This window comes from Sebastes umbrosus, chromosome 13, assembly GCF_015220745.1.
Source record: "Sebastes umbrosus isolate fSebUmb1 chromosome 13, fSebUmb1.pri, whole genome shotgun sequence".
Taxonomy (NCBI): domain Eukaryota; kingdom Metazoa; phylum Chordata; class Actinopteri; order Perciformes; family Sebastidae; genus Sebastes; species Sebastes umbrosus.
The window spans coordinates 30221181-30234993 of NC_051281.1; the positions used below are offsets into that span (position 1 = coordinate 30221181).

At 42.5% G+C, this 13813-nt stretch overlaps 1 protein-coding gene across 1 annotated transcript; it reads right to left on the reverse strand.

Moving 5' to 3' along the window:
* Positions 1 to 1208: 1208 nt before the first annotated feature.
* gjc4b (gap junction protein gamma 4b) lies at positions 1209 to 12771 on the reverse strand. Its single transcript, XM_037789094.1, has 3 exons — positions 12537 to 12771; positions 1811 to 2984; positions 1209 to 1711 (listed from the first exon to the last, which is right to left on the reverse strand). Exons 2-3 carry the CDS (start codon positions 2949 to 2951, stop codon positions 1698 to 1700), a joined length of 1155 nt encoding a protein of 384 aa, XP_037645022.1. The 5' UTR covers positions 2952 to 2984; positions 12537 to 12771; the 3' UTR covers positions 1209 to 1697.
* Positions 12772 to 13813: the final 1042 nt, after the last annotated feature.

A 13813-nucleotide genomic window follows, 5' to 3' on the forward strand; every position in this document is an offset into this window, starting at 1 on the left:
GATTGATTTATACGTGTAAGAAGTTACAAACAGTTCCTTTACATGACAAAGCAGCAGCCTCTCTAAAGCTAGAGTTAGACTTCTTCAAAACATTGTTATATTTATAGAGATTCAACAATCAATAAATCAAATGCTCTGACAAAAAAGAAAAAACAATTCTGGTATCTGTGGCTGTAATAAGCCCGTCCAATCATTTCATTCAAGCATATAACAAAAGACTGAAACCACTTGGGAAAACTGCTTTTTTTGTTGAAAAAATTTATTTTAAAAACTAACCACAAAAAGTACTATCAATACAAAAAGTATAAAAAGTACAAAAGGCATTGTTCAAAAATAACTTGAGATGACAATATTAGAGTCGGCACTAATTGGCACTGTGGGTACGATTCAGAATACAAAAGATGGCATCTTAGTAGAGCGCGTTCAAGGCATTGAATTCACATTGAAATGATTACTTTGTTTTACAACCCTCATTGAGACTCTGGAGCAGTGAGAACACCCCTCCAAAAATCAGCACATCACAGACATCGAACAGGACAGGATTCTCCCTTATTTAACCAAAAGATGCAATTAAATCTGGGTCCGTACGGAAAAATGGAATGTTTGCTTGTCAGAGGCGATGTGGAAATAATAAAACAAGCTGCAGGTCATTATTTTTGGTCAAAATGTACTTAAGAAAGCTGTCGCATTTGAACCCAAATTGTACCAAACCATTTTCAGAATGCTCCCGTCCAGGGCCGGGCTTCAGGGAAACTAAGACAGCAGTGAATGTCCTTTCAAAATAAAATCATGTCCGCCACAGTGACAAAAGCCTCTTTTCAATATCACATTACTCACTAATACAAAAATAAAGAACAGTATCAAATACACGTTTAAACAATACAAAGACAATATCAAAAGTTACATGTTTTTCAAGCATTACCCAGGTTCGTTTATTCCTTTGGACAGAGGCACCCCAAGTGTGTTCCAGTTACCATCGAAGCACCCGGCTTGGGAATGTTGACTGGTGCAGTGCCAACATTGTCAAAAAAAAAAATATATGAGACACACTTGAGAAAAACCTTTGTATGAAAATGAACTCCAAAAAAAAAAGAAAAAACTCTTCATCAGCATGACAATAACTCCAGTACCCTTCTTTTACGAGTGGTGCCTTGTCCATTAACCTTCTCACACACTCACTTTCTTCACAAAGATTCTTACAGATTAAACATGTTCTTTTTTTTTTTGCACTACACCTGTCTTGGCCATACCTTAACAAAACACCATAAAAAGTTCCAGTTCGGGTCTAAGGCAAACTTGAGATGCATTCACTGTGAACTTCCGACAGAGGACAAACTCTTAAAATGACTAATAGCTCTAAGTCTCGTAATAAAAATATAAAAAAAAACGATAGCTGCCCTGAGGGAGAAGTACATGTTAACCTTCACCGTTCTTGCTGCACGACGGTAGTTTGTAAGCACTTTGGATCTTCAGACGGGCGTCTCAAGTATTGCTGGGTTGAGACGACCGCTCTCCTCCTCGTTTGACTCGATGCTCGACCACGGCTGGCCCTAACACTGGAAGGCTTGTGGCTGACTTCATCCACCTCAAGCAAATTCATGTCTCACACACTCACACACACACTTTGATTCCCTTATGTCCTCTCGCTGATCCTGATGTGAATTTAAGTCTACAGTGTCAGTTGAGCTGATGAGAAGCTACGCACGGAGACCTGTGAACAGAGAGATGGTGTCAGTAAGACGCTTCATGTTGATCGCGGCTACAAAATAAATACAAAAATCTAATTTCTGAAAAAGGAAGGAGGCCTCACCTTTCTCACATGTACTGCTCTGCTTCTCCTGGGCGAAGTTTAGTCTGTTCTGCTCCACCGCGGTGCTGTTGGACTCTGGGCTGCTGCTGCGTGACGGGCTGCTCTCCCCGTTCTGGTAAGCCAAGTCCAGATGCTGCTGAGCCAGTTTTAGGTGTCTCCGCAGCCTCTCCAGCTCCCGCGATGAAGCCTCGTCCCCGAACGACTCGCGACCCGAGTCTCCCAGGTTGTCCCTGAAGCCCATTTTCCCTGGCGGGTCCTTCTTCAGAGCTGTGTGGTAGCCTGGAGGTGCCGACGGCTGGCGGCAGATGGAGGACCTCTGGCTGGACAGAGCTGGGTGACGGGGGGTCGGGGGCTGAGACCGCGGTCCGCAAAAGCAGTCCCGAATACCGCTGATGCCGAGGTGAAGGATCTCCAGCATGGTGAAGAGCAGACACAGGGCGCTGACGCCGTACATAATGAGCAGGAAGATAGTTTTCTCTGTGGGGCGTGAGACGAAGCAATCCACCATGTGCGGGCAAGGAGAGCGCGTGCATACATACGACGGCACCACCTCCAGCCCGTAAAGGACGTACTGTCCAAACAGGAACGAAGCCTCAAAGATGGCACGTGAAAACAGCTGAAACACGTAGACCTTCATGAGGCCGTCGCGCTTGATGCGACGGCGTCCGTCGTGTTTTTTGCTGGGCTTCTGCGTCACTTCCTTTTCCTTATCCGGCTCGATCTCTTCCAGGATCATTGGGTCCTCCTCCCCGTTATCCTCCGCTTCCTCGTAGTCCCGGTTGGTACCGCGGCTCACTATCGGCATCCTCTTCCTGGGCCGATAGTCTTCGTCCTCCATGCGGGCGATCTTATGCATGGCGAAGCCAAGGTACATGATGGTGGGCGTGGTGATCATAATCACCTGGAACACCCAGAAGCGAATGTGCGATAGCGGCGCGAACGCATCGTAGCACACGTTCTCGCAACCAGGTTGCTGCGTGTTACACACAAATTTACTCTGTTCATCGTAGTAGATGGACTCGCCCCCGACGGCGGTCAGCACGATGCGGAAGACGATGAGGAGGGTGAGCCAGATTTTGCCCACGAAGGTGGAGTGGTTGGAAATCTCATCCAACAGACGCGTAAGGAAGCTCCAGCTCATTTTGCCTCTGGAACAGGATGGAACCTCTCAAACCTGTGCAGAAGAGGAGAAAGAAAAATGTATTAAGATGATGAAATGAAAGTGGTAAACAACAGTAAGAGAGAGTATGTGAAAGGTCATATTTAGGAGTCATTGAAAACATTTAGCTGGTCTAAATAACAAAACATTTGTCATGAAAACAAATCAATGTGTCCAAGCCACATAAAGGACAACAATTGACAAAGATAAAACGTTTCACATTATACACACATTAACATATTGGAGTAATTTGGTCATAATCAAGGCTGAGGACTCGGATGTTGACCACTATACAGTAAACTGGAAACAAAGTGAGTTTATCGGCTGCGATATTCAGCGTTTTTGTAATTATCGTAATAATTTTTGTTCGTCCGATTGCCGATAAAATAAATTCATTTCAAAATGTGCTGCTTTGGCTGTTTTTCAGCCACCTCTCTTTGTCTGTTGTCACCACACTGTAGTCCTGCTCAATGTCCCGGTTGTATGAGTCAGCTCTCTCGGCCCTGAATGGGTCCACCCCTGATTTGAACATAGCATCACATGCCTCCTGAGTGACCCGATCACAAGTGGACAGCTCTGAGTACAGGTGTGAACACACTCGAGACGTATTGAGGACGCATTGAGATCCGATCACTCAGACCACATCCAGAGGTGGTCTGGGCCACATATGGTCACGTGCTTTTAGCAGTATGCAAATGTGTCCTGGGCCACATTAAGGACCGCCTACTCAACTGACACACACACACACACATCAGGCTGTGTAGCCGAGCGTTGCCCTATACTATATGAAGGTAATAAAATAAACCACAAACACTTTCTTACTCCCACATTGTCAACAGCAGCGCATAACAGCTCCACTCATTCCGTTCTGGCCTTTCACAATAAAAGCCCTAGACATATAAATTGCATCAAGAGTAGGGCTGTCAAAGTTAGCGCGATAACACGTAGACGCAAATTCATTTAAACGCCACTAATTTCTTTAACGCGTTAACGCAACTTGAGATTTTTAGGTAGTAGCGTGAAGGAGGTTAAATAACGCTCCAAACTTGCGCTAAATTTTGGCGAGGTAAAACTGGTATGACCATTTTCAAAGGGGTTCCTTGACCTCTGACCTCCAGATATGTGAATGTAAATGGGTTCTATGGGTACCAACGAGTCTCTCCTTTACAGACATGCCCACTTTATGATAGTGACTATGACAGTTTGGGGCAAGTCATAGTCAAGTCAGCACACTGACACACTGACAGCTGTTGTTGCCTGTTGGGCTGCAGTTTGCCATGTTATGATTGGAGCATATTTTTTATGCTACATGCAGTACCTGTGAGGGTTTCTGGACAATATTGTTTTGTGTTGCTAATTCATTTCCAATAATATATACATACATTTGCATAAAGCAGCATTATTTGCCCACTCCCATGTTGAGAACAGTATTAAATACTTGACAAATCTCCCTTTGAGGTACATTTTGAACAGATAAAAAAAACTATGGAGACTCATGCGATTAAATATTTATTTTATTGACAGCCCTAATCAAGAGGCAACTCAACAAAACAGCTTACTATATAGTTATATTGCTTCATAGTTTGTTCCGGTGCTCTGCACAGATCTGACACCCGTCTGCTCTCATCCCCGGCTCTCTGAAGCTTTGTGCGGTGTCAGTGGCACAAAGGTCCCTGGAGACCGCTGGTAGACCGTGTGTTTATTTGCATATAGAGCGGGGAAGTGAGATCCGATCACAAGTGGTCACTCAACACGCATGTGGAGACGCATTCTAATGCCAGGTGTGAGCAGAGCCATCGACTCCCCGTGTTTGTGCACCAGATAGCCACAAGGTGGAGCTATTGGGTCACTGTTACAAAGCTGAGACCTCCCAAACCAACCATCACTGCTATGACGGAGAGACAGGTCTGAGTAGATGCAGATCATGCAACCAGAACCAGACTGAAGTGAAATCATGTAAGCAGGGTGCTTGAGGCACATCACACTGAAAAAAGTGAAAACCAAGCATTCAAGTTGTGACCAAATGTGTGAAATGTCTAGTCTGACTTAAGGGTGTCAAAACAGGGTAAAGAGCCGATAGTAAAGGCTGGAAGGAGGAAATGAGGGGCTCCTGTGGTTTGGTTTCACACCTTCTGTGACCAACCTCATAAACAACTTCAGCTGCGTAATTAACCACCGCCATAAACGAGCAGGCTTGTACCAAGTAGGTGAGCTATAACAGGGTGTTTGAGACTCAGAGGATTATACCATTCCATCTCCCACCTCAGGGCCTCAGACCCATTTCACTACTTTCACATCTTGAGTCTTCCTTTAGACCAACCAGGCGCATGCTGCCATACAGATCTGCTTTAGGCCTGTACAGAATGTTCTGTTTTTTTGCTGCTCTCACCCCGCGTTGAAGGTAATCAGATGGAGGTGAAATCACAAATCTTGGAATCTGCATTGTCCCTCTAGCAAAACGCTGCAGGCCGAACTCAGATTACCACAAGATAAGTAGCCAGCGGTAAATTCAGGAATTCTTGGCTCTCGGTGCCTTGTGTCTGGTCAGTACCTCAGGAAAGGATCGGGATCCTAAACCTAAAGCAACAATGCTTCATCTACATGCAAAATACAGACTACAGACACTATGGCTATGCAAAAACTATGCAATGACACAGATTGTCTACCCATATCCAAAACAAATGTGTCATTCTTTAAATTCTAAATTGTGTTGTAAGCCAAAATATTAATAAATTACAATCTTAGTAAAAAGGGGTGGGAAAAAATCTATTCACCTATGTATCGAGATTTTTTTTAACGATTTTGAAATCATTTTTTTTAATACCAGAATTGATATATTTGCTTCATTTGAGTCTATGCAGAGGTAGAAGGAAGTTATTTCTTTTATTGTTGTAGTTTGAGTAACGTGACGTCATATCTGTTCCGTATCCGTCAACCAAAACAAACCGCAGCGTAAATGATTCCTGACAATGACTGATATATTTCACTTCAGAACATCTCTGACTACATACATACTGAAGATCAAACATTTGTACTGGATTAATTTAGATATTTTCCAAAGTAAAAGTCCCTAGAAGTGTATGATTCAACTTTTTCCCCATGGTCTAGTGTTAAAAAAAGTTAACAAAAATCGTAATAAATTGTAATATTGAATCGCAATTCTTGTAGAATCGCAATACTTAAAAATTGCAAAACAAACTAGTTGGATCTGAATAAGAGGAGTAAATTAAAAAAAAAAAATGTAATGCTTTTTTCATGCTGAATGACTTATTTCCGAGAAACTTATGAGCACATCTCATCATTTAAGTGGTGATTTTGTGCGATTCTTTGTGTAGAAACAGATCAGATACAGATACGACATACAGATCAGTTGATTAAATCTACTAGGGATGTTAATGATTAACCGTTTAACCGTTAACCGACATTAAGAACTTTAACCGATTAACGCTATCGGTTAAAAAAAGCTGAGAAAAACTCAGAGGAGCGGCTCGTCTCTTTAAGGAGAAAAGCTGGTCCACCTTAACAGCCCACCTTAAGAGGCGGAGCCGGAGTTGCAGGATACAGGAAGTTGGCTCCGGTGTCTGGCTCGCTTGAGCGGAGCGGAGGAGTTGTAGTTTAGTAGCATTTCTCTACCGACAAATAAAGTGCACACACACTGCTACACCTACGTTCACAGCTAGAACGCCACCGACAAACCCACACTCCCCGCTGTAACACCTCTTACGGTTTGTCGTACACTCGCAAAAGTTACGCCATAATGAGAGCGGCAGCGAGCACGAAGCTACCAGCAGAGCTAGAGCTGCTAACGTAGCACAAAAACACACTCCGTTTTTGTCGTACAATCGCTATCGTTAATCAGGGCAGATAGAGTATCGTTACGCCGGGCAGACACACAGCGGACAACCTGCTAAACTAAACTAAATGTGCGGTGGAGACTTTTACTGGGAAAGTGGCTGCGTGTCCGCGACACTACACGCAGCATCGTGGCTGCTAGTAGCTCTCCTGATGGTGAACTGGGGACTCATGTCTGTTGTGCTCGTACACTGCAGCTGGCGCACCGCTGCATGCAAGGCACTAATCTCGTCAGTTAATGAGGGTCGGTTATCGGTTAAGACTTTTTTTCAAAATTAGCATCCCTAGTTCCATCAGTTTAGAAAAAATGATTTCATATAGATTTACACCTCCACTTAAAGCTGCAGCCGGTAACTATGAGCAAATATGAAAAAATTATATTTTTATAAAACGGTCACTATATGCTGACAGGAGTGCAGATAATCTGTGGAAAAAAAACTCATGCTCCTCTGCCTCCTCCTAGTGCTCCTCCTGCAAGATCCTACAGCGCCAGAACAAAAACAACCAATCAGAGGCGAGCAGTCTCTACAGCAGCTGTCAATCACTGCTTGTGAAACTCGTGAACTCGGATTAAACTGTCAAGCTGGGCAGCGCTGATCAAATACGAATCAGTATTCTATTATTGTAATGCCTATTTCTCGCATAAAATGAGAAAGTTTGTGACCCGGCCGCCATGTTGAAAACAGTCGAGCCAAAACCAAGCACTGCCCACCGGCCAAACGCTCTCATTTTACAGCTAAACAGTACACTAAAATATGTTTGTGAAAACATCTGAGGAAAGAAATAGGCATTACAGTAACAGAATATTGATTCATATCTGATCAGCGCTGCCTAGTTTGACAGTTTCTTTGGAGTTCACGAGTTTCGCGAGCAGTGATTGACAGCTGCTGTATAGACTGCTCGCATCTGATTGGTTGTTTTCCTTCAGGCGCTGTGAAATCTTGCAAAATGCCATTAGGAGCACTAGGAGGATGCAGAGGAACATCATTTTTCACAGATTACCTGTTTCATGCACTACTGTAAGGATATAGTTACCGTTTTATAAAAATAACGTTTTATCATATTTGCTCAAAGTTACCGACTTCAGCCTTCACTGCACTAACACTCACTTAGAGTGATGGCAGGGCTGTTACATATTTCAACATGTGATAGTTAATGCAAATTAAAACAGGATTATTTCAATTAACCATCGAAATTAATGTGAATGAAGAAGATTATGTACATCCCAGATCTGCTACGAACTTTAATTTGTCAATTTGCAGCTTTGATTAAAAAGGAATGCAGGGAGTGAAAAATTCAATAACTCAATTAAATAAGGAGAAAGTGACAATGTACCACTGTCCAACAATCCCATAAACTAGCACTGAGACACCCTCACAGATGACACATCACCTCGGAGTGCTCCAGTAGAGATCCTTAATAAGACCGGCTTGTATTGGACGCCTCCCAGGTGTGAATGAGAGTACTGTATGAATGTGACCTTTGATGTTAAATGTGGAGAAAACTCTCCTTAGATAAATAAAGAGTTAGAATGAAGCACAAACAAGCATCCATTGTTCAACAGCAATGCTGGTACTATCTGATGAAAGGTCAGCTTTGAGAGAACTCACTTTCATGATTGACCCAGGGCTCTATCAGGCTCTTTGAAGTGATCATTGATTTTTAATCTGTGGTGATTAAGGGTTCACAATTGGCTTGTAATCTGTGTGTTTACATGTAAAAGGCACACACACAGAGAGAGAGCGAGAGTATGAGGTCTACTGTTATGGATTGCATCCAAGGTCCTGCTGTCTTCACCAGTAATGTCAGTATGCAGTGAAGCTAATTCCTGCACGTTTCTCCACAAACGCCTCCCCCCCCACGCACAGCTGTTTATTCACTGCTTTTATGATGTTAGCCTATTTACTGCTCACAAAGACTACCGTTGTCATTATCCTTCATCTGTGGCTTTCTGCAGTGCTGCCTGCATGCTGCTGCATCGTGCAGCTACACCTGAACGTATGACAACTTCAGGGCTAGGTTTGCACATCAAGATAACCGACAAGCCCTCTATTCAGTGGAAGAGGCATGTGGGGGCATGTGGTTTCAAACTGAAAACACACACACAGAGGAACATTTTGCACCAACTCAAATATAGGTGGTGACAATGGTGCAGATCTATTCAGTTAAATTCTATGTTTATATACATAATATACTGGAATTTTAATTTCTGTTTAAGTTCTGATCAATTTGTTGCTGCATTAAAAATGTTAACACTTGAATCATAATTCCTATTGATTTTTAAGATTTTTTTTTACCAAGTTGTTAGTGTACGATTTATTATTTTAATAATAAATATGAGTTTAGTAAATTTATTTTTATATATTTATTTGTTACATTTTGTTTTACAAAGTTAGGAAAGCAGTGTTTAAGTTAAGACTGATGTTGTCCTGACACATTTCAGAATGATCCCAGTAACTGCCACTCAGTGCTTCATACATCTTATTAATTAAACACTGGTACCGGATCAGTACTCGGTATTGGCCGATACCCAGGTATCATATCGGTATCAGGATGGAAAAAGTCGGATCGTTGCATCCTATTAAGTTTTGACCAATTTGTTGCTGCATTAAAAAAGGTTTACACTTGAATTGTAATTCCTGTTCATTCTGAAGATTGACAATTGCCTTACACATAACAGAATGATCCCAGACACTTCCACACAGTGAGGAATACATCTTATTTTATTGAAACACTGGTATCGGATCGGCCAAAGCCCCTATTGGTACCGGGACTGAAAAAGATAAATCGGTGCATCTCTGCTTTATTCTGCCATCATAGTGGTCATCAAATGACCTAAAACATGAACTACTTTGCTCTTCTGTCAGGCTGCAAGAGACATGTGAGGAATAGAACAGCGCACTTTGCTGCTTGTAATCTAGGTTAACGGTTACGAGTTGCCCCAAGCTGTTTTGTCAGAGCTGTCATCCATACTCCAGCAAAACCACAGCCTCTCACGCAAGGCGTCTGTGAGGGAATGCGTGTCAAAAAACACACCCAGCTAATCAGACACATTAAATCTAAATTTAAAGCTCAAGCCTGGAACTCTTAAATAACATCTTGTATTTCTTGTTAGATTTTAAGGCTGGCACACGTCTTGGACCTGTTGTATGTGGGCAGCGATTCCGTTTCATGGCTCCTGGCAGCAACTTGCTACAATTCTTGCTGACGCGTGTTCAAACCTGAGCTGTCCGAGGTTAACTGCAACAACATTGTTTGTAGTTTCGCACAACAGAGGTGGTAGATAATAGCCCACGCTCATGTCATCAAATAAGCAGCAGGATTTGTGTTTGTGTGTATACTGGGTAGGTCTCAGAGCATCCACTTAACCACACCAGACAACAAATGATAGAACTTTAGTGGCTACAGATACATCTCATCCAGGCAATTTCATACAATTTGGATACTATAGCCCAACGGATACTGGACTTTAAGGCCAATATTTAGTTTGTTATTTTTTCACACTAGCTAACATTGTTGATATATTTTGATGAGGATTGATATATGTACTACCCCAAACATTTTTGAATTTCTTTACTACACTGTCTGTCACTTACTGTCTAACATATGTACCAATGTTGCTAGGGATGCAGCGATCCAACCTTTTCAGTCCCAATAGCGATACCTGGGCGTTGGGTATCGGCCGATACCGAGTACCGATCCCAGTGTTTAATTAATAAACTGTATGCCTCACTGTGTGGAAGTGACTGGGATCATTCCGTTATGTGTCAGGCTTGACTTAAACATTGCTTTGCTAACTTAAAACAAAATGTAACCAATAACTAAATAGACATACATTTACTTAATTGTTATTTATTATTAAAACAATAAATCGTACAATAACTCGGTAAGAAATCTTCAAAATTAACAGGAATTACAATTCAAGTGTAAACCTTTTTAATGCAGCAAAAAATTGGTCAAAAGTTAAACAGGAATTAAAATTCCAGTATATAATGTATATAGTATATAAACATAGAATTGAATAGATTGGCCCCATTGTCACCAATACCCGATCCAGATATATGTAAAGTTATATATACCAGTATTTGATATACATGTTCATCTATGGCCATAATCAGATTTCTGTATGGGTATTTGAGTCAGTATCAGCCCGATGTCTGATCCGTTATCTGTATCATTGCGTTGCTAATGTTTGCAATGAGTCGATATCAGCCTGGCGAATTTATTGTACCGATTCTATAAAGTAAAATCTATAAAAACATTTTAAACTTAATTTTGAAGAGCTTCTTTAATGTTAATATTTTGAAGCTTGAGTATTCACAAATAAAATGTCTGGAGTCCATTAGATATACAAGAAAAAAAAATCTGATAAAATCTGCCAATCAAGCCTGATAAGTCTTCTTACTCTCAATGTTTATTTCATGTCCTATCTGCTGAGGCAGTGTCAGCTATCTGTCTGTCTGTGGCACTTGAGACAGATCAGCCTGTTTGTGAGGAGGCTGTGGAGCAGAGTAGAGCAGCAGAGAGAGTCTCTGGCCGAGCCCTGCAGAACAGAGGAGCTTTTGTGGCTCTCACATCTGGGAGGCTAGTTACGGTTCTCCCTCCCTTCTCCTTCTCCCAAAGCCCTGAGGCTAAGAGGCTCTGGGCTAGAGGAGGGAAAGGCCAAAAAATGTGAGTCAAACTGGGGAGTGACTACACTGGACTGTGGTGGTGATACCAGGAAAAAAATCAGTTAATCCGCCCTTCACATCACCATAACAACCATGAACCATAACACCATACAACCTGAGGCTGGTGAGTCTGCGTTTGGAGTAAAAAATAAAATAAAAATCAGATGTAGGTCTAGCTCTGATAGAACACCGATTATTTAAACACTATAATGTGACATGGAGAGCTAAATTAATCCAGTTTACACAGAGCACATGAAAAAACAAAAAGCTCCGCGTGGCTAACGGGACAACGTCCCCGCGCTGCTCCGTGTGCTCCCACCGCCACGAGCCCACCGCTGGTTCATGAAGCTAACGGTGGAGCTACACGGTGGAGCTCCACGCTGGAGCTCACACGGTGGAGCTCCACGCTGGAGCTCACACGCTGGAGTCACACGGTGGAGCTACACGATGGAGCTCAAACGGTGGAGCTACACGGTGGAGCTCACACAGCTGCGCCACATTGTTTAGATAAAGTCAGTAATAAGAGTTTAAAGGAGAGCTTTAAACTAGAAATATGGGCAGAATATGAGACTGTGTAGACGGGTGGGGGTTAACTAAGAGAAGGGAAAAAACAAGACACGACCCCTGCGCGTTCCTCCATCACCACATCACCACATCCAGTCACAGAGTCGAGATGCTCCGATAGCTCAAACCACCCAAATGTTTTTCTGCATACCAGCATCATTACATGGCCATGTGGTGCTCTGGACGACACATGCTGCGGCAATATAGCGGAAATCACACATTATTCACCGTTATGTGACTAGTTTTAGTTAGTTAGTTAGTCCTGCCAGCCTAAACTTCAGTGTAGTGTTAAAACAACGGTTAACGGTGCGTTCACGGACCCTGCTGGCTTTATGGACACCGGGTATTAAAACACCCAAATCACGCTAATTACAGCTTCACAGGCTGAAGTTAAAGAGAGAACTTAAAGCTCCATTGTTAGCTCAACAGCTCCGTGGTGATGTTGCCGCGTTAACGCAGATATGTTTGTGTGTTATTTTACCTTCAGTCGTGATTTCTGGGTTCTCCTGCTTTAACCAGACGGCTCCTCACAGTTGTCGCTTATTTCTGGATCTTTTTCCTTCGTTTTCTCTTGATTAGAATCAAATCAAATCAAACCGTCCCGCTCTGAGATCAGGCCGTCCAGTGTTTCCTCTCTGAATGTGCGAGGAGCCCGAGTTCTTCTCCAGTTGTGTGTTGATCTGCGGGCTGAGGACAAAGAATATTCCCAAATCCCCCCCCCCCCCCCAATCCTCCTCCTCCTTTCTCCTCCCAGTTTCAGCCCACCCCCCTGCCTGTCTGCGCAGCTCAGTGGAGGAGAACCATGAGCTGCCAGCATTCCTGATGCAATCCTTGCTCCTTGCTTCGTGTCTTTTCTGCTAGAACTTTACCCTGGACCCAGAGACTGACAGGAACTCAGAGCCACTGCAGCCTATATGGCACCACAAGGGCTCCAAAAACAAAGAATAAATGACATATATTGTGTGAAATATATATCACACTATATATATATATACTTTATATATATTTCACACTATATATATATATATATATATATATATTTCACACAATATATATATATATATATATATATATATATATATATATATATATATATATATTTCACACAATATATGTCATTTATTCTTTGTTTTTTGAGCCCTTGCGGTGCCATATAGGCTGCAGTGGCTCTGCCTTCTTGTCAGTCTCTGGGTCCAGGGTAAAGTTCTAGCAGAAAAGACACGAAGCAAGGATTGCAATATATATATATATAAAGTTGTTGGATATACAAAGACAATGTGCTTACTTGAAAGACACAACTTACCACCCATGCAAAGTATTTTACTTGTTACCAACAGCAGAACTAGTCCTGTCATGGGGCTTCATGTTCTAATCTGTTATCTGCATGATGTTCCCACAGTGCTCGGAGCAGCAGGTGAAGATAGTTACTGTCAGGCAGCAGCTGTATCACCATCTAACCTTTGTTTCTGCTGGGATGTGGAATAACGTATAACCTACTACCCACTGATAGGCCACCGAGTGCTCCTCTTCCTGCCGATGCAGATGTTCGGAAGTTGTTGCCATCATGAGGCCCCTTCCTCCATGTCGCACTGTCTTTGGCAAGGGCAGCACGTGCGTTTCCTCAGCCCCCCTCCACCCCATTAGCATCTCTTTGAAGCCACTTCCTACACTTTAACATTAAAAGCTGCAGTCGGAGACTTTGAGCAAATATGATGAAAAGTTATTTTTATAAAACTGTCGCTATATCCTGACAGAAGT